The sequence below is a fragment of the Grus americana genome, chromosome 12 (genome assembly GCF_028858705.1).
Source record: "Grus americana isolate bGruAme1 chromosome 12, bGruAme1.mat, whole genome shotgun sequence".
Classification (NCBI taxonomy): Eukaryota; Metazoa; Chordata; class Aves; order Gruiformes; family Gruidae; genus Grus; species Grus americana.
Window position 1 is genome coordinate 2239522 of NC_072863.1, and position 25449 is coordinate 2264970.

Genomic DNA, 25449 nt, shown 5'->3' on the forward strand with positions numbered 1-25449 from the left:
AGGGGGAGGAGGGACGGGGACGGAGGCGGCCGTCAGACCCCGGCCAGCCCCGCGCGGAGCGACCCCTCCCCGGGCAGGCGAGGGGAGCCCCCGCCGGTGCCAGCCCGCCCCGGGGAGGAGCCCCTCCGCCGCTGCCCCCGGCCCCGCCGCCCGCAGCGGGGACACCCACGCCTGCCGCAGGGTCCCCCGGAGCCCCGGGAGGAGATGGGCCGGGTTAGACGGGGCAGGGCAACCCCCGACCCCCCCCGTCCCGTCCCATCCCGAGGGCTTCTCCCGTCCTGCCGGGGCGAGTGCCTTACCTGGTGCTCCTCCAGCTCCTCCACCAGCACCTGGGGAGAGACGGACACACAGACACACAAAGGACGTGAGCCCGGCGCCCGCAGCGCAGCGGCTCCGCCGCCCTCCTGCCCCGTCCCGTCCCGTCCCCGCCCCGGCCCGGCCGGAGCCCCCGGCTCCCCGCTCACCTGGGCGGATTTCTTGCAGGGTCCGGACTGCAGGAACCGGGCGATCAGGTAGTAGAGCTCTGCGGAGGGGCGGGGGAAGGGGGGGGGAGAAGGGGACACGGTTACAACGCGGGGGGGGCGGCCGGCGGGGCGGAGGGCAGCCCCCGCCGCCAGCGATACCCACCGGCTTCGAGCTGGGTCGGGGCGGCCGCCGTCGCCATCCTCCTCAGGAGGCCCGAGGGGGAGGGGAGGTGGCGGATCGCGCCCCGGGGAGACGCCGCTCCTACTGCGGCCGAGCCCCCATGGAGGAGCCCCGCTGCCCGTGCGCGGCGCTGGCCCCGGTCCGGCTCCCGCCCGGGCTCATCGCATCGCCGTTCGCCCCATAGATATCCCGGCCCGAGAGGCAGCCGCCGAGCGGGGTGCAGGGCGCGCCGCCCGCCGCACGGGGGCGGTGCGCGGCTTCGCGCGAGGGGGAAGCGGCGCCGGGAGGCGCGGGGAGGGGACGGGGCGGAAGCGCCTGGCCGGAAGGGAGGGGCGGTGACGCAGCGGGGGCGGCCTTCGTGCGTCAGGCGGCACTTCCGGCCGGCCGCTCCGTGAGGCGGTGGCGGCGGCGGCCGGGCCGCGCCCGGGCTTTGAGTCCTCGCTGCGGGGCAGCCAGCCTGTCTTCCTCCCGTCACGACGGCGGTCCCGCAGCGCGGCCTGCCCGCACCTTACGGCCCCGGCCGCCCTCCCGGGGGGAGCCCTCCCGGCCTCTGCGTCCGAGCTGCAGGGCCTCGAGGCGGCCTCCGGTCCGGGAGACCAGTGTAGGCCCGGACAATGAGTGGTTTAAAAAAAAAATAATAATAAAAGGGCAGGGATTTGGTAATGTTTAGCTTCTTGTGAAGTGGGTAGGGCGGCCACCATCGTGGGGCCCACGCGTGTTTTGTGGAGGGGGACACGCAGATGGAGAGGTGAAGGCGCAGAGCTGATGCCCCGTGCCGGCTCCCGTTAAGAAGGGCCTAGCTGTGGGCATAGGTTGAGGTGCTTTATTAGGTATGAACAGCTGTATGGCCACACGCCAGAGATGCAGCAAAATATACGCTTTGTGGGCTGAAATTTGTTTAATCTGCTGTAAATGTGCACAAAGGTGCTGAAGACGGAGTGTTGGGATATGGATGCCTGGTGCTTGGCAGCTTGAGAAGCGTCTGGGTGTTTAGGGGAGCCGTTGGGCGTCTCCCATGAAGTGGGCTGTGCCCGTGTGTCCTTGCCACAGTCAGCAGTACAGCCCAAGGTGTACTTGGTCCTGCCAAGGTCACGGGATGGAGGGCGTTGGGTGGCTGGAGGAGCCAAATTAAAGTGGTTTGCTCCCAGTGTCCAGGAAATGAAAATATGATTCATGCAGCACCTGTTCTCCTGGGTTCAATATCAAAAAAAGGGTTCAGTATCGATCACTGTAGATACTCTTAATGGAAACAAATATTTTTTCCATGGGAAGCATCCTGTCAAAGCTCCAGAAATTTATGTCGGTTTAGCAATAAGTTGCTAAAACATACTAAGTGAATTGACAGCATTCTTGAGTGTAAAATCATGTTTTGCCACCATAAATACCTGCCATTTGGTATTAGAACTCCCAGAGCCTTGACAGTGTAACAATCGCTGTCATCACTGGAAAATAAAAAAAGACAACTCATCTTCATGCTTTGAATACCAAGAGCTGAATCATACTAAATCGATGCTGCCGAAACATTAAGAATAAATTCATTTTTAGCATATATTTATAGCATCCACTCATGACTAGGCTTTCTGTGAAGTGCTGTTTCAGAGTTCTTCTTGCTGTTCCTTCCAGGATGCAGTCCTTCCTGCTGGCAGCCTGCGCTCAGGATGCTTCAACATCCCCAACCAAGCGCCAGTAGCTCTGGAGAAGGAGTCAGGAACTTGACATTCAGCTGCTCCACACGATCCACCTTTATTCACCTACGCCCGCGTGCAGCTGTGGAAGTTGGTTGTTTCGTGGCAGAAGCTTGGATTAACTGGGTGATGTGTAGACTTCATTTCTTCTTCATCCTTTAGAGTTCTCAAGCTGCTAATGAGAACTTAAATTTACCGAGCAGTCCTCAAATTACCAGCTAGGAAAAGAGTGTGCTGATGTTCGCTCTTTAGATGTAATTTTTCTCCCACCTGTCTTCAGAACCAAGAATTGCAAGCTCATCTTTTTATGCATGCTGGGAATGCAAAGAAAAAAAAGACAGATGATGTTTCATCATACGGCCTGAAAGTACATACCAATCTTTCTGAGCTAAATAGAATTCTACGTCAAGAGAAAACACAGCACCGTAAATAATGCATAGCACCAAGTCCTGGTGTATTCTAGTGCTAACAGTTACCTAATATATTTCTTTCTGAATATGGCAGTTTTGGTCGGTGCCTTACTGAACGTCTCGTAATTTCCTTTTATTTGAGCTTGGGGGTCGCAACACGTGAAGCTGCACCACCACAACCGGCAGGATTATTTTTTTAGGGCCCGTTTAGAGCCGATGGGAATTTGTACAGTAACTAAAATGGGCTCTCAAAAGCCTGGGATAGAAAATACTCCCAAAATAAGCTCATCTGTCCCTCGCTCATGTCCTTCCTGCACCGTTCAGGCTGGAAGCCGCGCCATACGCTGTTCGCCTAAGTGCTTCTAAACACACGACCTCGCAGCTTGACGCTCAGAAGTGCTCTGTGTTGCACCCTCATCGCGGCTCAGACAGATTCGTGCATCAACAACAAAGGAGTGCATTAGTAACTGCCCAACTATTTGTTATGCGTGTGTTGCAGAGTACAGGTACGCCGTACAGCCTCCTGCCTTCGGGTCAAGTACAAACAGAGCATTAGTCATGCCCCAAACTGCCGTTGCGTAACTCTTCCCTCGCCAGGCTCCCTCCATGCCATCATGGCTGTGGTTCACTGCTCCTCCCATGTCGCTGGTTCCCTGGCACCTCCGCTTCCTTCCTTAACATTTTCCCAGTTGTTTTATTATTTCCTAAGGCTGCTGTAAGGATTGTGATCGATACGTCTTCCCACTTCTCCCGGGTTTTCCCCTTAAGGAGTCATCTATCTGGTGAGTAATGCCCATCCTCAAGCGTAGCTTTCATTCCCCAGGAGCTCTGTTGCCACAGCACACTGCAGCCACACGCCGATCTTGCAGCTCCATGACTCATCTCTTTCTGGATCCTCTGCATCCAAGAAGCAGCATGCTGCGGGACGATAGTAAATCTCCTCGTGAAAGCAAGATTTTATGGTTGTGCTTATTCATCTTTCTCCAAAGCAGAACTCTATTATGTAAATGCCAACAGCAGCAGCGGCACCGAGTAGCAAAGAAGAACGTACTAACTGGCATGGTAATCTTTGCTAATGAACAACAGAGGGCTTCAGAAGCAGAAACGCTTTAAGGAAGAAGCTGGATTGTAACAGTTTCTTTCCATACTGCTCTTAAAAAAAAATAATATCAAACCAAAAGCCTTTAAGGGATTTTAGGAGTAGAAACCTTTAGACAAATGCATGCTCACACACCATCCCACAGAGGGGAACCGATCCATTCTGCCGTGGCCAGACTTGCCAGACCTTGCAGGGTTACCTGTCCCCCCCTACACTTCCTGCCAAGGTGGGGTGCAGAGTGTCAGAAAAAAAGAAAGCCCGAGAGGGTGGATAACAAGTGCTGAGTGTGTACCGGGAGAACATCACGGAGAATATCGCTCTGAAAGAGATCTTGCTGAGGTCATAGAGGTGGGTCACAGGCGAGGCTGGTTTGGGAGAATTTCATTTCATGCATGTAGACTCATTTTTCATACTTCCATAGGCTCACTTAATTCTGCCATCCTACCCTCTTAACGCCTCTGTCTTGTTACTAAGAACTCCCTGGTCCCCAGCATAGCGCCTCTGTGTATGCACATTACTCCGAGCAAAAACCCGTGTGGAAAAAAGCCCTCGGAAAAACCGCTTCATACTTCTGCCATCGCACCGTTGACTTACCCAAACCACTTTTAACAGTATGGAAATGGGATTAACCTGATCCACTTTATCCCTCTGAAAAGCCCTTGACAACTCAAATACCCATCGCTTCTACCCAGCTGCTATTGTAGAAACCTCTTGGCACTTAGCAGTAAGCTGTTTTGTCAGGTTTTTGCCTCTTTCTGATGCACCAAGGGCTGCACTAGTGCTTGCACTCAGGGCACTTTCCATGCCTGCACCTCTGTGAAGTGGTCCATCGCATCCTCTCACTGTAGCTGAGAGTACATGCAAGCCAGCAGAGTTTACCCCTCTTTAATTTGACTATAAAATTAAATTAATTTCCTCGTAGTCAGCTTGTACCATGGAGTAAATGTGTCTTTTATTTATCGTTGTACTGTCCCGATGAGTTAAATTCTGACTTCTGCTTTAACATAGCGTGAAAACCTGATTACAGTTTTTCACAACCTGACAGGAATGTGCAGTTGCAAATGAAAAAAAGAAAGTTTAGAGTGAAATGGTGCAGGTGCGCTGGGTTGTACCTGGATTGTACCTTTCCTTTCCAGTAAATGCAGATGGGAATGCATATGTCTGAATCCATTTGGATGTAAAGACTATAGCAAGTTAAGCATTTTCAGCTTTTTTTTTTTTTGAGTATTTTTCTTGTACATTTCTGTGTACATCCTGCTCATCTTGGGCCTTTCATACGCAGCCAAATGGTACACAAGGATACTAAGTGTTGCAGAAATAAAATGCAAGGTTTTGTTTAACTGACACAAAAATACGTGCTGTTTAGAAGGAACTTAGGAATTGGTGCCTTCTACTATGCAGTTGTAAGCAACTACGGATATGGAAAAGTCAAGGTTTACTTTAAGAAGATCTCTAAATGCAGCAACCTCAAAATTAAATTTTGGTATCATATTTATTGTAAAAAAAAAAAAAATATGAGGTGCAAAATAATTAGCAATAATAACGGTCCTGGGTTTTGTTTGAGTGCAAATCAACATCCTGTCTTGTGGGAGAAATCTCCACATTTCCACTCCTTCATCCAATTTTGTCTCTTGATAACAGCTGTTAAATAATAATTAAATAGCTGTTAGATGTTATACAAGATCTGCTCTAGGTGGTTTTGCTATTTTGAAAAATTGAGTATTTCATTTCCCCGCTGCATCGTACCAATCTTTCCTCTAGATGGTGCCCCGCACCCAAGAGTTGGGTGTAACACTATCCCATATGCAAGGCTATTGAGAAATAGTCTGGACGCCACTCTCCTTTGTTTCTAAATTCTATTTTATAGTAGTTCATCTAAGTTGATAGCTGACTTGCTCTGCATGGTGTAAAAATGGTGTTTCTTCCTCTTGCAAATCTTAAAATCTACTCGTTAGAGCTTAACGTGCCATCTGCCTGGAACAGTGTCATCTCTTACTCCACGGACCGATCCATATCTCATATTTCTTCTGGCAGCCATTAACTGGTGGTAGCTGTTGATCGGCCAGACGGTACGTACAGCGCTGCTGCAATTGTGGGAACTTATTTACCTGGTTTTTAAACAAATTCATTCCTTCTGAATATTGTGTAAACATTGATCTGTGTCTCTATTTTACATAGAAATGCAAAATTTCGAATATGGATGAAACGCACGTGAAAATTGGCAGCGGTGATCTGCGTACCTGTATGCTCGCAGCTCTGTAAGCAGAAGGACCAGGTAAATAATGTCAGCATTCCAGGCAAACCTACCGCAGCAGCGCTGCATCTCAACATTACACCTGAAACTGCCTGTAACCCCACAAGTTTTATAAGCAGGAAAATTAATATTAGTTGTAAGAGACCAGGTAGTTTTTGTTAATGTTGGTATTGCAATTATCATCGGCTACATCTCAATCTGACGGCCTGATTCTGGCCCTGGGTGCTGGGGCCCCCCTGGTTGGGATGGAGCCCCCCCCATCCCCAGCTTTCCCAGCTGGGGTCATGGTGCACAGAGGGGCTCTCACCCCAGACATACCACCTGGTAGTTCCTGAACTTCAAATCTGGCTAAATTTTTTAAAATAATCCTTTGTTGTTTGTTTTTTGCGGGTTTTTTTCAGAGCCAAATCCTGCATTTTTTACTTCTGGAAGCGCCCTGGAGCTGTGCAGCCTGGGTACACGGTGTCCAACTGCGACTGGGATTCTTCACCTCTGTCCCTCGTAGCTGGACATGCAAATTTTACTGGAGCTCCCTCAGCTAAGTATATAATTTAAATAGAATTATGTCCCCATGTATCCCAGTTTCTCAGGGAAGTTGTGAGTTTATGTTTTAATTCTGTTTGTCAGCTTTGCAAAAATATGAGCTATTTTTGTGCAGGGGTGCGCAGGATTCGCAAGAGTTTTTAAAAGTGCTGCTTTTATTAAAATAAAAAGAAGTTTAAAAACAGTTTGAGGTATTTTAAATATTTATTTAACATGTGGACATTGTAAATAAGCTCATTAATACTTTTTAAATACAGTCTTATAAAAACCAGAAATTAAATATGAATTACTGGATGAGGTGATGGATTAGAAAACTGTCTTGTGTAAGTTTGCCCACAGGAGTGTGAGTTTATAGTGAACTTTCTAAGTCACTAAAGAAACTAATGCTCTGGTTTGACAATGAGGAAAACGAAACGGGGCACGTGGGCACGTCACGGGCTCATGCAGTGCCATAACAACTCTTGTTTTTATTTTGTTCTCTGTGTCCTCCCTAATAATTCCTTACGGTCCATTTGCCTTCTGGCTGCCTCTGAGCGCTGTGCGTAGCTCTAGGAAAATGTCAGCGCGGCGATGCCAAGATCTCAGCGAGCGATAGTAGGTCAGAGCCCATTCCGATGTCTTTGTAGGAATTTGCGTGATTTTGCATTCGCCAAAGTTTAGTTTCATTTGTCATTCCAGTCCTTAAATCTCAGGCCTGATTTACACCAACCAGAGTGAACGAGTCAGATCATTTCATATTTGAGCGCTTTTCTGGAACTCTCAAAATTCTGTCCCACACAGGAATTTCATTCAGTTTAAAGCCTCTTCTACTCAACTTCAGTTTGAGATGACTTCTCCATCTTACTCCTCATAAAAACAGGCTTTAGTGTGGAAACCTCCATAAATTCCTCTGCAGTAAAGAGTGACCCACATATTTCATTTATTTCTCATACCTTCACCATTTAGTGGACATTCTGCTGTGGCTTCCAGCTTCTTATCTTTTTCAGATTTTCAGAATCTTCTTTTTTTTTTTTTATTTTTATTTTTTTGGCCTTAACCTATTAGGGCTTGAGATACAGCCCTCTAGAATGCATGTTTTCTCTGCCATCTCCATTTGGACATGACTTACATTCTCATAAGGTCCCTTCAAGCTTTGCTGATAGAAGGACTAATTTAATTTCATCTCTGGTGTGTTTTTCAACACCTACAAGTACGTGCCCTTTTGGCTCTTCCCTTTTGTTTCTTTTCCACCCATAAAAAGAGCTTTTCTTTGGAGTTTGTGACGTCCCCGAGTTCGGTGTGGCTGAGTGCTAGGCTGGTCTCTGATGGAAAATGAAGGCAAAGCCAGTAGATGTGAGGTGAAGATGGTGAAAGGCAAACAGTGGCCCAAAAGACAGAATTCCATCATCGGCCTTTGTTTTTCCGAGGTGTTTCGTTCTTCTTGCTGGATTACAATGAGGTAAGCATGGAAGGCAACTGCGCAGACTGTAGAGGTGAACAAAAGCATCTCCTGTTTATTCAGCACGTTTTGGGACAGTTCACGGGGTCTGAAGGATCCTGCCATTTTCCTGGCCAGGATCCTCTTCTCTCCACGTATTTTCCGACATCTCTGTGGACACCTTTCTCTTCTCTTTCCGTGGCAGTCTAGCAGATCTCAGTCTCTTAATCTTTTCCTTTCTTTGCTCCTTCCTCACATTTGGGTGACTTAGTTTGCTACAGGTAACATCTTTCAGACCTTGACCTTCCAAACCCTTCTTCCCATCCTGACTTTGTTGCTGCTGCCTGTTGACTCTACCAGCCCCCCATGCCCTCGTGTTTGTGCTTTTTGTCTTTGCTACCACTCTTTCCAAGATGCTTGTAGAACAGCCAAGGAACGTTTCCTTGGGAGATACAGTGCACCCTTAAATGGGGCATCGAAAACCCTATGGAGAGCGATGCTAAACTCTTGGCACAGGGTTTTATTCACTGCTGGCTGGATGCATTCGAGCAAACATCAGAGAAATGGGGGAGCTGAGCACCAGCGGAGGAATTTAAGCAGAACAGAGGCTTGTGAGATGCTTCGATAGTTTTTAAGAGTCTTGTCTTTCTTATGAACGTGTGAAAAAGCAACTGGCGCTGCAGCACTCTGTCCCCGTTGGGAGAAGAAAGCAACAGGACAAAAACTCTTGCTGGAACTTTCCTCCTGCAGCGCTTCTGTCCCGTCCATCCTGGGGGAAGCGGCGTGAGCTGCGCTCGGGTTTGGGGGCAGGCAGGAGAACCCATCCTGCCGCCTCAGCACCGTCCCAGGGGGATGCAGACATCCCTCAGCTGGGGACTTCGCTTTGTTCCCCACGGCCCCATCCGCCCCAAAAATGAGATTTTTCGCTGACTGCGAAAGTCTTCTGCTCGTGGTTTAATACTAATTTTGGGAATTTGCACCCAGACTCTGAGCTACCTTACCCGGGCATCAGTACGGCAGCCCCGAGGTCCCGCCACATCTGGGGTGACGGAGTTTGTTTTGTTTGACAATATGGATTTAATGAACGGGCAGCCCGGCACTGGGAACCGTTTCCTTCCAATAGCTGCAAAATAAATGATGGGACATTTTCCAGTGCAATGCTGCAGCAACCCGAAACGCCACTATAAAATTCACAGACGCAAACCAGAGTGACTGCATTAAGCAAGGCTTAGGGGGATTATCGAATTAAATTGGTTGCCCCTTCCACCCTTCCCCCAGTCAAAGACATTAGAAATCTAGATACAAAAAAGGGTGTTAAAACAACACAATGGGCTTGGCTAAAACCTAGAAAAGCAAAGAAAGTCGTCGTTAAGGCTGTTGCTTTATTCTAGACTGCTATTGTGTTTAGGCACAGCGTCGCATTTCCGAGGGTTTTCTATCAGGGAGCGGGAGAGCCGTGGGTAATCTCGTGAACCACAGAAACTGCCGCGGCTCTGACGCTGCCGGAATGGCTCTGCTTCGGTAATTCCCCCCCGGCCAAAGAGAAATGCAACATAACGCAGGACCGTTCCCTCCACGCCGCTGCCACCAAATCGTTCTGCCTGACTTTAGCACTCGTTATTTACTGCCCGCTCTTCCTGGCTCCGTCCTTTTCCCAGGGACAGCAGCGTCACCAGCATCCTGCTCGTTTCAGGGAGAGTTTGTGCAATGAAAGCTTTGCTTTAATCTCTGCTGGATTTATCCAGATGCATCAATCTCTGGAAGGCTTACATGGGTCTCAGGTCTTTTACGTGCATGTAGACTCGATTTGTTGATCTGGAAATGGTTTATTCAAAATTAAAAAAAAATAATAAGAAAAAAAAACCCTTTAAAATTGCTTTGCTGGAACTGCTTTTGACTGTGCAATGGAACAAGCATCCGGGCTCTCTGTCATGTACATGGTCTGGCACCCATGTAATAGGTTTTTGGCTAATGTGTGGCATGCCGTGCCTGCTTTAATTAAATGAATTCTAGAAAAAAAAAACCCAAACATTTCCAATTAAAATATATTAATAATGATATGATTTGTTTAAATATTTAATATATAAATATATAAAATTAAATATTAACTTCCAATACATTTACAGAACCCGTTTCACCCAAATGAGCACAGTGATATTTCTTTACCAGGGAATCCCTTTTCTTTGCATCTTTCTTAACGTCATTACAGTCCCTTGTATTTAAAGTCTTTATTTCAGTACAGTGCCTTTAGTAAGAAAATAAATTCATTAGGCTTAGGGTGAAGAAACGAGGCACCTGTGTAGGAACAAATAGGATTTGCAGAGATTTTAAGCTCTTTGGGGCAAACATGGGTTTGTTCTTGCCCGCGTCAGAGCCAGGAGGACGACGGCTGAGTGCAACGGCACCGCAGCCAGACGAGTGTTGTTAATAAGTGCTAATTAGTAAAGCCACCGGGTTATCTTTGACCTTCTCACAGTCTTATCACAAAGGCTGGGGGGAAAGGATAAGAAATGAGCAGAGGAGTATTTTTTTTCACCTGAGTTTTGCCCTGGCCCCGGCCATCCTCTCCCCTCTGGCTCTCCGGGGTGCCAGAGCAGCGACGCTTCGGCATGCGGATGGGAGCTGAAGTTTCGGGGTATTTTGCACCCCCATAGGCAGCCACTCTCGGGGCAGGGGCTTGGGATGCTGGCTGGTCGTGACAAGTCTAGCCTGGAAGAAAACCAAAACCGCAGTGGTTCAAAACCTGAATAATATTACTATGGCAACAAAATAACTCACCTTAAAAAAAAACATGCATTGGAAAGCAACCTTACATGTTCAGGGAACAGAAAAAGAAAGACCTATATTTTTTACTATTTTTTAATATTTTGTTTTAGCTTCCCGAACTTTTGATCTATTGCCAGACGCTGATGCAAATAAAAAAAAAAATGCAGTTTCAATGATGAAAGGAAACTGCACGCAACCTAATCTCCAGCACTACAAGAAGCTCCCCAAATGATGCCACTGGTGATATAAACTGGGTTAGTTTATAACCCCCCCATGCCTGAACTGCCCGTTAGCTTTACGTTAAGGGGGGAGCAGGGTCCCCCCTCGGCTTGGCTCCGTCGCAGAGCGCGGCTGGGTGCGAGACCCTGCGCGTCCCCCAAGGAACAAAGTATCGTCTCGGGATCTTCCAATAACGCATACGTGAGCAGGCTTCTGAGGGAGACGGTTAATGGGCTGAGGTCTTCGCTGTACAATTAACAGGAACAGCGTGTTGTTCTGGGCTGAAATAAAGCCGGAATGAGACCAAACCCACTAATGGTCTGTGCCGGCCTTTCTACCTTCCTTGTCCTCCCAGCTCGGGGTGGAAGATCCCCTCGCTCGCTGATGTGAATGATTTTCAATTAAGATGAAATGAAGGAAATCCCTCTTTTTTTTTTTTAATAAATGGGCACAAGAGTGTATCTGAGCACTTTCTTTGTTGTCTTTCAAGGAAGAACAGAACGTTTCTTTGCATATGGGGAACGATGATATCGACTTCCATCTAGCGATGATGGCGATGGGAAACTGATACGGTACGAAGGCTCGTCAGCACAGATCTTTGTAAGGACAGAGAGGGAACAGGGAGGGATGTGCCAATGCAACAGCCGTAATTACTGTAGCAACCCAAACTATGAGTGTCTGAGCACACTTGGTGACAAACCACGGTTAACGAGATGAGAGCAGGGGACAGACATGCGGCACTGCAAGGAACAGCGTTTTCCTGTGTTCAGTGGATGCACAAACTCCTGGCCGTAGCCGGCATCATTACCTCCTTACGGTGTCTTAACTCTGCGGTGGAAGGGGCTTTTTCTGAGGGTGAAGTCGTGACCGTCCCGGCAAGAGAAGCGGCCCCACCAGGGACAACCTAAGGCGGGGGGTCCTGAGGACGTGCAGCTGATGGAGGCCAATGTCCTGCTGCCCAGAGCCCATTCAGCAGCATGTGTTGTAATAAATTCAGCTCATATGATGGGGCAGGCCTTGATTGTTTTAAAAATACCAGGTCTACAGTTTGTATGACATGGTGGAACTCTTCCAAACCCAAGAGAACTGCACCAGAGTCCCATCTTGGCATCTAGTTCCTGGCTTTGTTCCCACGTGTCTCAGTGTTCAACACGTGGTAGCGACGGCTCATCGTACTTGGGTAGAGCGCGTTGTGCAAAGCCAACTTGCCAAAGTTCGCTGCAAAAGCAGTTTCCAGCCGTGGACTACCACGGAGAGGATGCTCCTCTGCGGTGGTGATTGCCAGCCTGGGCTGGTGGCATTCCCAGAACAGACGTCTTCATCTGCTGGAGACATTGGCCCAAACGTTACCCTCCTGAGTCCTGCACATTGTGCTCCACTGCCACAGCATCACCGCAGCGTCACCGCAGCATCACCGCAGCGTCACCGCAGTGTCACCGCAGCGGCCCATTCCATGCCCCTCGCGTTCCTTTCCCCTCGGAGGAGCACGTTGCTCCGATTTCAGTGAATTTCTCCTTCTTGACCTGTCACCTCTTTATAAAAATATGCTCTCTGTATTTATAAGATGTGACCTATGTATTTATATATCAATATATGCTCTTTCTTTACTTTCCTTATCAGAATGCTGCATAAGATGCTGTCAGGAACCATTCAAAAGACACGACACATTCACTGCCTCTCCCTTCCCTGCTAGGCCAACTATCCTGTCAAAAAAATAAATTAGTTTGCTCTGACGGTATTTGTTCCTGACAAATCCATACTGGATGTTTTTTTATCATTTTATTAGTCTCCAGGATCTCTGTAAGTTGACTGTTTAATATTTTTCCCCCACTACCTTCCCAGATATCAGAGTTAGGCTGACTGCTCTGTAATTTCCCGCTCCTCGTTTTTGAAGGCGGGTGCTGTGTCGGTCCATCTGAGCCCCTGGGACCTCCCTGTCACCTCTGGGTGATGGCCCGTGGTGATGTCCAGGCAGCGATGCTCCCCGTGACCCACGCTCCTCATCCCACTGGTCCCAGCTGGAGATGTTGCGGCTGCATCTCCCGATGCACCTCTCGTCTTCTCTGCTTTCGACTCCAGCTGAGATTTTAATCTCCCCCATAGGACATTTCCCATCCCGGCTTGAGAACTGCTATTTCATGCCTTTCCTAAAGGGAGAAGCACCATGTTCAACAAAAAATCAATATAATTGTTAGAAATTTAGTGGGGAACTGCCTCTGATCTCTAAACCCCAAAAGGGGATGATTAAGCTAATTGCTTTCCTGGCTTTGCTGATGCAACTGCAAGGAGACGGGAGAGCCAGGAACAAGTTGTAGGTCCTCCCCGGCCGGCAGCATCCCTGGCCAGCAGCATCCCTGACCAGCAGCATCCCTGACCAGCAGCATCCCTGGCCTGCAACATCCCTGACCAGCAACATCCCTGACCAACAGCATCCCTGGTCTGCAACATCCCTGACCAGCAACATCCCTGACCAGCAGCATCCCTGGCCAGCAACATCCCTGACCAGCAGCATCCCTGACCAGCAGCATCCCTGACCAGCAGCATCCCTGACCAACAGCATCCCTGGCCTGCAACATCCCTGACCAGCAACATCCCTGACCAACAGCATCCCTGGTCTGCAACATCCCTGACCAGCAACATCCCTGACCAGCAACATCCCTGACCAACAGCATCCCTGGTCTGCAACATCCCTGACCAGCAGCATCCCTGACCAGCAGCATCCCTGGCCAGCAACATCCCTGACCAGCAACATCCCTGGCCTGCAGCATCCCTGGCCTGCAGCATCCCTGGCCTGCAACATCCCTGGCCTGCAGCATCCCTGGCCTGCAGCATCCCTGGCCAGCAACATCCCTGGCCAGCAACATCCCTGACCAGCAAAATCCCTGACCAGCAGCATCCCTGGCCTGCAGCATCCCTGACCAGCAACATCCCTGGCCAGCAGCATCCCTGACCAGCAACATCCCTGACCAGCAGCATCCCTGGCCTGCAGCATCCCTGACCAGTAACATCCCTGACCAGCAACATCCCTGACCAGCAGCATCCCTGGCCAGCAGCATCCCTGACCAGCAGCATCCCTGACCAGCAACATCCCTGACCAGCAACATCCCTGACCAGCAACATCCCTGACCAGCAACATCCCTGGCCAGCAGCATCCCTGACCAGCAACATCCCTGACCAGCAGCATCCCTGGCCAGCAGCATCCCTGACCAGCAACATCCCTGACCAGCAGCATCCCTGGCCTGCAGCATCCCTGACCAGTAACATCCCTGACCAGCAACATCCCTGACCAGCAGCATCCCTGGCCAGCAGCATCCCTGACCAGCAGCATCCCTGACCAGCAGCATCCCTGACCAGCAACATCCCTGACCAGCAACATCCCTGACCAGCAACATCCCTGGCCAGCAGCATCCCTGACCAGCAACATCCCTGACCAGCAGCATCCCTGGCCTGCAGCATCCCTGGCCTGCAGCATCCCTGGCCAGCAGCATCCCTGGCCTGCAGCATCCCTGGCCAGCAACATCCCTGGCCAGCAACATCCCTGACCAGCAACATCCCTGACCAGCAACATCCCTGGCCTGCAGCATCCCTGACCAGCAACATCCCTGACCAGCAGCATCCCTGGCCAGCAGCATCCCTGACCAGCAACATCCCTGACCAGCAGCATCCCTGGCCAGCAGCATCCCTGGCCTGCAGCATCCCTGGCCAGCAACATCCCTGGCCAGCAACATCCCTGACCAGCAACATCCCTGACCAGCAGCATCCCTGACCAGCAGCATCCCTGGCCTGCAGCATCCCTGGCCTGCAGCATCCCTGGCCAGCAGCATCCCTGGCCAGCAACATCCCTGACCAGCAACATCCCTGACCAGCAACATCCCTGACCAGCAACATCCCTGGCCAGCAGCATCCCTGACCAGTAACATCCCTGACCAGCAACATCCCTGGCCAGCAGCATCCCTGGCCAGCAACATCCCTGACCAGCAGCATCCCTGACCAGTAACATCCCTGACCAGCAACATCCCTGGCCTGCAGCATCCCTGACCAGTAACATCCCTGACCAGCAACATCCCTGGCCTGCAGCATCCCTGGCCAGCAGCATCCCTGGCCAGCAACATCCCTGACCAGCAGCATCCCTGACCAGTAACATCCCTGACCAGCAACATCCCTGACCAGCAACATCCCTGACCAGTAACATCCCTGACCAGCAACATCCCTGACCAGCAGCATCCCTGGCCTGCAGCATCCCTGGCCAGCAACATCCCTGACCAGTAGCATCCCTGACCAGTAACATCCCTGACCAGCAACATCCCTGGCCTGCAGCATCCCTGGCCAGCAGCATCCCTGGCCAGCAGCATCCCTGACCAGCAGCATCCCTGACCAGTAACATCCCTGACCAGCAACATCCCTGACCAGCAACATCCCTGGCCAGCAGCATCCCTGACCAGCAACATCCCTGACCAGCAACATCCCTGGCCAGCAGCATCCCTGACCAGCAACATCCCTGACCAGCAGCATCCCTGACCAGCAGCATCCCTGACCAGCAGCATCCCTGGCCTGCAGCATCCCTGGCCAGCAACATCCCTGGCCAGCAACATCCCTGACCAGCAACATCCCTGACCAGCAGCATCCCTGACCAGCAGCATCCCTGGCCAGCAGCATCCCTGGCCAGCAGCATCCCTGACCAGCAGCATCCCTGGCCAGCAACATCCCTGACCAGCAACATCCCTGACCAGCAACATCCCTGGCCAGCAGCATCCCTGACCAGCAACATCCCTGACCAGCAGCATCCCTGGCCTGCAGCATCCCTGACCAGTAACATCCCTGACCAGCAACATCCCTGACCAGCAGCATCCCTGGCCTGCAGCATCCCTGGCCAGCAGCATCCCTGGCCAGCAACATCCCTGACCAGCAGCATCCCTGACCAGTAACATCCCTGACCAGCAACATCCCTGACCAGCAACATCCCTGACCAGCAGCATCCCTGACCAGCAACATCCCTGACCAGCAGCATCCCTGACCAGCAGCATCCCTGACCAGTAACATCCCTGACCAGCAACATCCCTGACCAGCAGCATCCCTGACCAGCAACATCCCTGACCAGCAGCATCCCTGACCAGCAGCATCCCTGGCCTGCAGCATCCCTGGCCAGCAACATCCCTGACCAGCAGCATCCCTGGCCTGCAACATCCCTGGCCTGCAGCATCCCTGGCCAGCAGCATCCCTGGCCAGCAACATCCCTGGCCTGCAACATCCCTGACCAGCAACATCCCTGACCAGCAGCATCCCTGACCAGCAACATCCCTGACCAGCAGCATCCCTGACCAGCAACATCCCTGACCAGCAGCATCCCTGACCAGCAGCATCCCTGACCAGTAACATCCCTGACCAGCAACATCCCTGACCAGCAGCATCCCTGACCAGCAGCATCCCTGACCAGCAGCATCCCTGACCAGCAACATCCCTGGCCAGCAGCATCCCTGACCAGCAGCATCCCTGGCCTGCAACATCCCTGGCCTGCAGCATCCCTGGCCAGCAGCATCCCTGGCCTGCAGCATCCCTGGCCTGCAACATCCCTGACCAGCAGCATCCCTGACCAGCAGCATCCCTGACCAGCAGCATCCCCGCCTGCCCCCTCTGAAGGTTCTTTCCTTTCATGGACATTTCTGTGGCGGATGGTGCCCATGCTCATCGGGTCTGAGTCCGAGGGCAAGGCTGGCAGCTGAGCTCTGCCTCAGTTTTCTGGGTCTTTTCTTATTTTGGATTTAAAAAAAAAAATAACCTCGTGCACATTACCGTTGCAGGGCAGGTTTGTTCAATGTAAGGAGGGAAAAGAAATCAGCAACTTAGACTTCCAATGCGTTTTCTACCCATTTCTTAATAGCGGGATGTTAGCACCGTTCTGATGTTTAGCATTAGACTTAAATTGCGCTTGAAATTTGGAGTTAAATCCCCTTTGTACAGTAAATAGGCTTAGTGCGGTGGTGCCAATCAGCCTGCCAGCCCCCCTCCTTTTTTTGGGGGGTCTTATTTTTCAGGAAAAGAAAGAGCCCACTCATCTGACATAATGTACTAAGATTCCCTACTCCAGTAACTGCAATAAGTCGGGCTATTAAAGCCATCATTAGGAGCAGATGTAGGCTGCTTTGGGGACAGCGAGGCGCTGCCGCTGGCTCCCCCCCATCTGCCGTTCCACGCTCGGCCCCGGCCCCCGGTGCCCCTGCCCATCAGCTCTGTCTTTATTCTCTTTTCATAACCAAGATCACCACCACCATTAAGGACAGAAGTTAACATGCATTTGCTGTGGAGCAGGAAACCCCCAAAGTTGCTGATAACTAAACGTTAACAGTATTTCTGACAGCGGCGGGATCCAGAGTATTAATATCTGCAGGTCAGGCTGATGAGAGGGGGAATAATTCTTGCTAAATATCTTTCACGGACGTTCCCCATCTTTGTTCCCTCCAGCCAGGTTTGTTTTGCTGTCATTTCCACATTAAACAGGACCGACGGGTGGAAATCCAGTGGTTTATCTGGGAATGCCGAACTCTCCCCGGCTCTTTCCATCCCCGTGAGCATCCCAGCCAGGTTGGGACCACGGTGATTTAGCCACGGTGAAATGGTGAAATGTTCCCAAGTTGTCTCATAATCCTGGTTGCTTTTTAAACTGGAGCCAATAATTTTGACCGTCTTTATGTCAAGGAAACCTTGATGGGAAACGCGCCGTGGTGCAGGCGAGGCTGCGCGCCATGCCGAGCTGGAGCAGCGCCGGCAGCTCCGTGGTGGGTCAGACCCCGGCAGCAAACAGGAGTTGTCCTGTCGGGCTCCTCTCCTGCTTGTCAAAGGCAAAGAGCGTTTATGGGGTAAAACGCGAGGCCACGGGAAAGCACAGCACCCCCGTTGCCGCCCCGCAGCAAGCCGCGGCTGACCCAGCACAAAAAAAGAAATGAAAATTGTGCGGTGGTTCAGCTGGGAAGGAGAGATCTGGCGACGTTTGATTTTGAGATCATCCGGATGATACGCTGCAAGAGGGAGATGTTGTTCTGAAAATCATACTTATCCCCAGGGACTTTGATAATGATTCAGATGGAGAGATGTACCTGGTGCTCCGGCGGCTGACGGGAGATCCAGAGCCGGAGCTATTTTAAGCCAAGCAAAAAGGCAGCCGGTGTTACGCAACCCCGGCCGTTCTGTGCGTGGTGGGTACAGAGCCGCTGGTTGTAAACGCGTAAATAAGTGCTGAAGGCTCCGCAGAGCCACGATTTTTTCCCATTTTTTTGGCAAAGTTCAGCCTGAAACCCCAGCGCACCCCAGCAGGAATCGCCGCTGCGTAAGCGTCTGGGCTTGTAGGTTTTGCGGCGATGAGCTGCCACAAAAATAAATAGATTGTTTTAAATAATAAAGCGGTTCCTCAATGCTCTGCTGCTTCACTCGGCACCTTCCAGGGGAGAATAAGGGGGCTCGTACCGCCGTCCCTCCCTCCCCATCGCTCTTCCCCGCTTCCCTGTCCCCCTCCCAGGTAAATCTGGCTCCTTTCGCAGACCACATGTGAGGACGGCCCGGGGGGGGGGTGTGCAGGATGCGTCCCATTGCCCTGAGCACCCTGGGGGGTCTCCAACAGCACATCTGCTTGCTGAAGCAGCCCCGCTCCTGCCTTTTCCATGGGTGGTGGGACCTACGGGCAGGAGCATCCCCCAAGGTTGGACCGCGATGGTGGGGGAACCAGGACAAACCCGCGGCAATCAGAGCGTCGGGCTTTTTCCCAGCTGGCGTTCGGGTGTTTCAGGTAAGTCCTTCCGTTTGTTCCCGTCGGTGTGGTTCAGCCCCAAGGCTGGTGGGAGGGCGGCAGGGATGGAAGGGGGGGTCACGGTGCGTCTGTGCTTCCCAGGCAGCCACCACAGCAGCGTGGGGGGACCCCCCCGTGCGCATCTCCCTGCCTGCCCGTCTGCAAACCCCGCAGCAGCGGGGAGGGTCGGTGCCAGCAGCGCTGGGACACCCCGACTGAGCTCCAGGTGCTTTGGGAAAGAAACGTTTCAAAATGAGCCGATTTGATGTCGTGGGATTTCTCCCGGCCGGCGTGCCTGAAGGTAGGGCTCGGGGTGCCGGGGCTGCAGGAAAACTCGTCCCCTTTGACTCCGCTACCACGCTTCACACTTTTATTCTGGAATAAACCCGACTCTATTCCCCAGCACCTACCCTGCTTTTAAAGCACAGCAATAATTTCTGTGGAAAAGCCTTTTTCCCCCCCCCCAGACCGGGGGATGCACAGCGGAAGGCAGGCTGCAGCAGCCCCAGCAGGATGCGGCCGCGGAGCACAGCTCCGTGCGGGATCCCAGGGCTGGGTCTGGCGGAGGGACGATGCTCCAGCCAGGGCGTTCGCAGCCAAATCGTGAGCTCCCTCCACTCGAGGATTTTAAGGAAGGAAAAAAAAAAAAAAAAGGGAAAAAGTCAAATTCCCTTTTTTATTTGGTTCCTGGGCTTTGGGCAGACTCCGTTGTCAGAGTTTCCGCTGAAAGCAAGAGGTCTGTAATCCCGGTGTCTTTTCCAAATGGCACCAGAAATCCTTAAGCGAGAACCTCCCTGCGCTTTGGCAGGTGGCACCAAACGGGCGCGGGAGCCTGCGGCCGGGTCCTTTCCAGCCCTAACGCCCGCTCCCTGGCCGGGTGCTGCTGAACCCAGGGAGAGCATCGCCCTCCCGCCCCGGGCACCCCCCTCACCCGCACCGCTGCCCAGAGCCCCCCGCTCCATCCAGGGCTCGCACAGCCCGGGGGCCGCGTCGCTGCTGCAGGCTCTGCCCGCGCTGCCGCAAAAAAGGCTGTTCCCAAGGGCGACGCCGGAGAAAACACTTTGCTGGGGCTGGCAGCAGCTGGACGAGGCACCGCGACGCCTTTCCACCCCGCTCTGGGTCACCGTGATGGGGGTCAGCGGCTCTGCCTGGCCCCCGGGGACGCGGGGGCTCACCCACGCGAGGTGAGGTGTAAAAGCAGCGGTGATATCCAGCAACGCACAGCTATCAAGTTATGGATTTTTTTATTTTTTTTTCCCCCTGAGTGCTCTTTTGATTACAGTGAATGAAGGGCTTAAATATCTTTTTCATAGTACTCTGTGTGCGTTTTACCCCACAAATCTCACCTCGTGAGAGCTTTGCACCCGTTTCGACGGCAACAAAAATAATTTACTTCCCACCTCTTCTTTCACAGCAAACCAAGGAAAGTGGATTAAAAGTGGAACGAGATTATCGAGCATAACAAAACACGCCAAAACAACTGATGAGGAGGAAAGAAAAGGTACGGCTCTGACATCTGGCTGGCTCAAGTCGGTGCGTTGAATAGTTAGATGCCACGGCGATGCTAAATAATTGTGGGTGTCACGTTTTAATGGCATCGGCACAGAGTCCGGACGCTGCCTCTCTCCTTTCCATCGGTATTTCCTTGCAGCGCCACATTTTATTTCATTTTTTACAGCCTGTGGTCATTTGGAGAGCGACAGGGACTGGCTGGCGGCATTTCCCCGCTCCCGGGCAGCGCAGGAGGGCCGAGCCGAGAGGAAAATGATTTCCCAGCGCGGATGTGGGGCCGGCGCCGGCTTCATCCGGCACCTGGGGCAGCCCCGCTCCTGCACCCCATCCCCGCTCCCGCACCCCATCCCCACTCCCGCACCCCATCCCCGCTCCCGCACCCCATCCCTGCTCCCGCACCCCATCCCCGCTCCCGCACCCCATCCCCACCTGTCCCTGCCCACTCTCCCCTGCAAGCACCCACCCAGGAAAAATAATCACTCGCCTTACCTCCGGGTTTAATTACTCTCTGCTCCAGAGCTAATTAGGAGCGCGGTCCATCCAGAGGTCGGGGACGGAGCCCTCCCTCCCACTTCGTGCCATCTGCCATTGCCATGACACTGGCTTTGCTTTTCACGCCTGGCTGGGCGCGCTGGATGCGCGGGGTAATGGGGCTATTCCCCCCCCCGCAACCCCAGGTCTTTGGAAAAGAAATAAAAAAAAAAAAAAAAAAAAAGAGTGGTTAAAACTGCTGCGCGCTGCCCTTTTCCTTTCCCACTTTTTGAAGGCTTTTAGCATACAGTTTTCCAGCAATTGGGAGGAAAATTGCCCTGAAAGAAAGAAACAAAAATCTGTCTTATTTTTTTAAACAAAACCCCCAGCGCCACACAAGCAGCTGCAGAGAATTTCTCTTCCAAACGGATGATGTAATGGGCTTTGTCAGCCAATGCTGTAATGAATAAAAACCTAGACCCTAAAATCGTCCGAGCTTTTGATGAAACTCCTAAGGTTCCTGGTACAAACCATCACCAGAACGGGCTGGAGCCGGTGGTTTTGTCACGCGGATCCGGCGAGCGGAGGGCTGGGACCGGGCAATATCCAAACCCAATAACCGGCCCACCGAGGGGAGGAGAACCAGCGTGGGGGAGATGCTGACGCAGCTATAGACAGGCGCCCTCAGTTATATATATATATAAAAAAATATAAATAAAAGAGTGTAAATAACACCCCGTTGCTGCCGCACTGCTGGGCACGTTGCTGCTTTCCCAAGGACATCCCGGGATGCCGAGGTCGGGAGACTTTGGAGCCGGCGCTGGGCGTCCCGTCCCGCGTCCCAGCTGGGGAGGGGATGGGTGCCGGCCGTTCCGGGGCTGGGAATGGGATCCAGGGCTGGGGGCCGGCGTGGCGGGGGGGTTTGCTGTTCCTGCAGCGCTGATGCTCCTCATGGGATGAGCCGTGGCCAAGCGGGGAACACGGAAACGTGATGCTCTGCAACATGGGAGGGGACATTGAAAAGGCAAAATTTAATTTTTTCCCCAAAAAACAAAAATAAAAAACAAAAAAAAAAAACAAAACAAAAAAACCCTGCCTAAACAAGATCGATGGAAACTGGTCAGCAAGTGCCCAAGTCAGCCGCCCCCCCAGGACGAGGTGTGGGCGCAGCACGGCCCCTGCAGACCCCCGGGCCGGGCGCACGGGTGCTTCTCCTGGGTCAGAACCAGGGCTGACCGCACTGAATCACGTGTATAAAGCAATTTTAAGTTATGACCGGAGCTTCCTATGGAGAAAAGGCGAAGACGCTCCTAACACCGAGGGGTTTGTGACGCCGCACGAGGGTCTCCGGGCTGAAGGCACAGCTCCATCCCCGGCGTAAACCCCGCTGCAAACGAGGCGCGTTGGCCCCGTAGGTCACAACCGCTCGCTCCAGCCAACACGTGGGCTCATCGGGGAGCTGCTACAGTGCAGAGTCCTCATCTGATGTCCTGCGATGGCTCGAAGCCAATTGGCGCTGCTGGCTGTCCGAAAATGCATTTGGATCATTTTTAAGAGCTGCACAGCGTACCCCATGGCTTGTAAAAGATGTACGGAGCAAGTATTATCCGCTCCATAAAATGTATTTGGCTTTTAGAAAACGTGCCGGTGAGACGTCTCCATAGAGCCCTCCTAATTTACCGATCGGCGCCGTGGCCATCACCGACGTCCCCAGGAGCTGACCACCGCACGCAAGCAACCGCCTCCGACCTCTGCGCAACCCGGGGTCCCTTCCGTGACCACCAAGCGAGACGTCTTCCCGTCGTCGGCACGTGTCCCCCAACGCCTTTAAACCGGTTGTTTCTGCATAATGTTTTGACGCCGCGTTCGTACAGACAGCAGCAGGATACCACCTGCCCCGAATTCCCCACCGGGCTCGCAGCGGCACGCCGAGAGGGAGTCATGAAGGAAAGGCGGTGGTTTTGTTTCGGTTGTTGGTAGCTAACAGCACCAGGACTCCCAGTGCTTACTGCTCTGGGTTTCACCGGGTCGTTCTCGCAGGACCTTGTTCTCGGGGTACTTCAGCGCGGATCGTATCCAGCCCGGTTTACATAACGTCAGGCTCTTCTTGGGGCAAGAAAACCCATTAGTTACAGCTTTGAACGCTCGGATACCGGACCGCGCATCTCCAGTTACGGAGCCGAGCGCCCACGTACTTGTGTGTGTCCCGACTATTCGCTGTGGACGTGAAAACAGAGGCTCTGTCTCCGGACGATGGGACGAAGTTGACTCCCAACATCAAAGGACGGCTCGGCGAGTTGGCACCTGCAGTCCAGGTAAGGCCAGCTCGGGGATCTTTAAAATAAATCGCTAATGAAAGATGAGCGAGATCCTCTTCCTTGGATGGTTCCGACCCCGTTTTCATGTCAGACGGACGAATTTCCCACGACGCGCGAGGCAGCGGGGCCGGATGTGCAAGAGACCTTTCTACAACAGCCTTTTTTCTTCTGTTCTTCTCTTTCAGCTCCTGTAAGGTCACTCTGCTTCGTTAAAGAAGTTTCTTTTATGCAAATCCTACAAGATAAATAGAAGAGCGGGCAAAGGCCTCCTGCTGCCTGCTCTTCTTCCAGAGGTTTTCCACCTGTAGCAGGTGCAAAGCAGCACCTGTAACTTGCTAGAAGTTGAAATCTAGGTGGGATCATACAGGATCATCCTAGATCTACCGGTTCTGCTTCAAGTTTCATAGGCTTTCCATCCTTCTCATTACAACTAATAACTATCACCATTTATCCAGCACATTAAATTTATACAAAGATTTAGAGAATGAAATCCTCACCTTATTAAACCTGTTGGAGAAACTTCTGTTGACTGCAACGGAGCGATGACCTCATCTCCATATCCACTTGGATTTCGACAAACTGCTGTTTCTTTTCCTCCGAGCTCACACGCTTCAGCAAGGAGGACGTGCAAAATTAAACAAGGGTGCTCGCTTGCTTCTTATCCACCGCGGGACTGGCACAAGCCACCGTCCCCGTCACCGGGGCAGCAGGAGAGCGTGAGCATCCTGCCAGGTACCCCCGAGCCAGTGCCCACGGGGGAAGCAGGCTGGCTGCCCAAAACTTGGTGGGGACCGGAGGATGGGGACACGCAGACCCCGAGTTTCCACGCCGAAGCGGCTGCGGGGCAGGGCAGGGAGGAGCGCCCGTCACCCCGGAGGGTTCGGGCTCCGGCTCCGGCAGGGATGTCACGCTTCCTTGCGATGGGGGAGAATCGCGGATGCATTTTGCCCTGCCATGGCTGGCCCGGCGGTCTCTGCCGTGCTTGTGCAGCCGTGCCGGGTGTTTCTGCTGTGGGAGCCGGGACACGGATGCTCCCACCGCGTCACCCAACCCTGGGGGCTGCCTCCGCGGTGACACGGTGCTAAGAACACCCGTGTCCCAGGAGCTGTGGTACCTGCTCCCGCTCACACCGCCGTCACCCCCCAACCAGCTGATTAACCTCCCGCTCCCGGGGCCCTCCCTGATTATCGAGTTGTGTCTGCAGCGCAGTCACACAAGAATATTCAGACATGACCACCACCTAGAGGCTAGAGCGCTAAATGAAGCTAGAAAGATTTATAACCAAGATGGGCCAAAAAGGGGGTTGGAAATCTTTCATGAGCCCAAACGGAACAACGATGAGAGCTGGGTGTCCGGACCACCTTCCTCCAGCCCAGCGCTGGCCCTCGCCTCACCTTCGGCCGGTGCAACCGCAGCCGATGGCAGCACCGACCAGACCTGCCGCCCCGGGGGATGGATGCCCCTAGGGAAGGGGTTTCGCCAAGAGCAGAACGCGGTGCCCTTTTCCCCCCCCCCGTGCATCCTCCCCTGCGTGACGGGGGGTGAACAAGGAGCCCGTGGTTCAGCTCCAGTGGAGAACGATTCCTGGGCACGCGCTTGCGCGGGGGGACACAGGCAGCGGCTGCAGTCCTGACCCTCGGCTGCCGAGACCCGCGGTGCAGCGGCACCGGGCTGGGCAGGGACGCGGGCACCAGCTCACCGCTCTACGGCACCTCGGTTACGTCCTCGCTGTGCGTCTGCTCCCCACAACGCCCAGAGACATGTGCAGGGGTTGACAGCGAGCAAGTTTTTCTCCGCTCGAGGTGCCGGGAGCGCGGCGGGGGGGGCTCAGACCAAAGGTGTGTACGAGCCTGGGTCCCCTTGCTGCCAGCGCCGGCCAGAGGTGACGGGGAAGGGCAGAGCCAGGGGACGGCTCCCGGTCCTCTCCCGGCCTCCCGCAGTTTGCGACTTCGGCTCATCCTGCACCGGAGACGGGTCTTTGTGTTGGGCAGCCCCACTGGGTCGTCTCCCAAGAATTCGTCTAACCGCTTAGTAAACCATTAGGATTTTTGGAATCCATTTGGGCAATGAGTTCCGCGGCTTAATTACACGTTGTGTGAAATATGTTCGTTTTGCATCTGCCACTCGGTAATTTCATTTGGTGGCTCTTTGTTTGCTTTGTCTTCCAACACAAGAGCCACCGACCCCTATTCGCTTTCTCCGTGCCACTGCATGAGCCTATACATCTCCCTCCTCCTTTTTTCCCCCTGCCTGTCAATTCTTTGCGAGACAAAAAGGGTAATTTATTTAATTGTTGATGACATAATGTGCTAAAACTCTCCTTTACCCTCCAA

General features: G+C 52.8%; 1 protein-coding gene and 3 long non-coding RNA genes across 16 annotated transcripts in view; 2 read left to right on the forward strand and 2 right to left on the reverse strand.

Annotated features, from left to right (window-relative positions):
• BRWD3 (bromodomain and WD repeat domain containing 3) overlaps nucleotides 1-883 on the reverse strand; it is a 62254-nt gene extending 61371 nt beyond the window's left edge. For 2 of the 4 annotated variants that reach the window (XM_054838891.1, XM_054838892.1), the window contains exons 1-2: nucleotides 628-882; nucleotides 300-523 (exon numbers count right to left, since the gene is read on the reverse strand). In XM_054838891.1, the coding sequence (XP_054694866.1) occupies nucleotides 300-523; nucleotides 628-664 (261 nt within the window). In that variant the 5' untranslated portion in view covers nucleotides 665-882. Of the gene's footprint in view, nucleotides 1-299; nucleotides 524-627 lie in introns of all 4 variants that reach the window. The other 2 variants (XM_054838894.1, XM_054838893.1) reach the window with 2 other exon arrangements.
• LOC129211598 (uncharacterized) lies at nucleotides 2-12776 on the forward strand. Of its 10 annotated transcripts, XR_008578895.1 has the most exons (6): nucleotides 369-512; nucleotides 2269-5908; nucleotides 6018-6114; nucleotides 6495-11073; nucleotides 11529-11610; nucleotides 12659-12776. It is a non-coding gene; the product is annotated as an uncharacterized LOC129211598 (long non-coding RNA). The 10 variants fall into 10 exon arrangements; XR_008578896.1 differs by having other exon boundaries at nucleotides 2-512; nucleotides 2269-3522; nucleotides 5795-5908; nucleotides 6495-12776; XR_008578892.1 differs by having other exon boundaries at nucleotides 6495-11610.
• On the reverse strand, nucleotides 9931-20988 carry LOC129211599 (uncharacterized). Its single transcript, XR_008578898.1, has 3 exons — nucleotides 20817-20988; nucleotides 10590-10762; nucleotides 9931-10062 (listed from the first exon to the last, which is right to left on the reverse strand). It is a non-coding gene; the product is annotated as an uncharacterized LOC129211599 (long non-coding RNA).
• On the forward strand, nucleotides 19427-20804 carry LOC129211600 (uncharacterized). Its single transcript, XR_008578899.1, has 3 exons — nucleotides 19427-19999; nucleotides 20230-20316; nucleotides 20494-20804. It is a non-coding gene; the product is annotated as an uncharacterized LOC129211600 (long non-coding RNA).
• Nucleotides 20989-25449: the final 4461 nt, after the last annotated feature.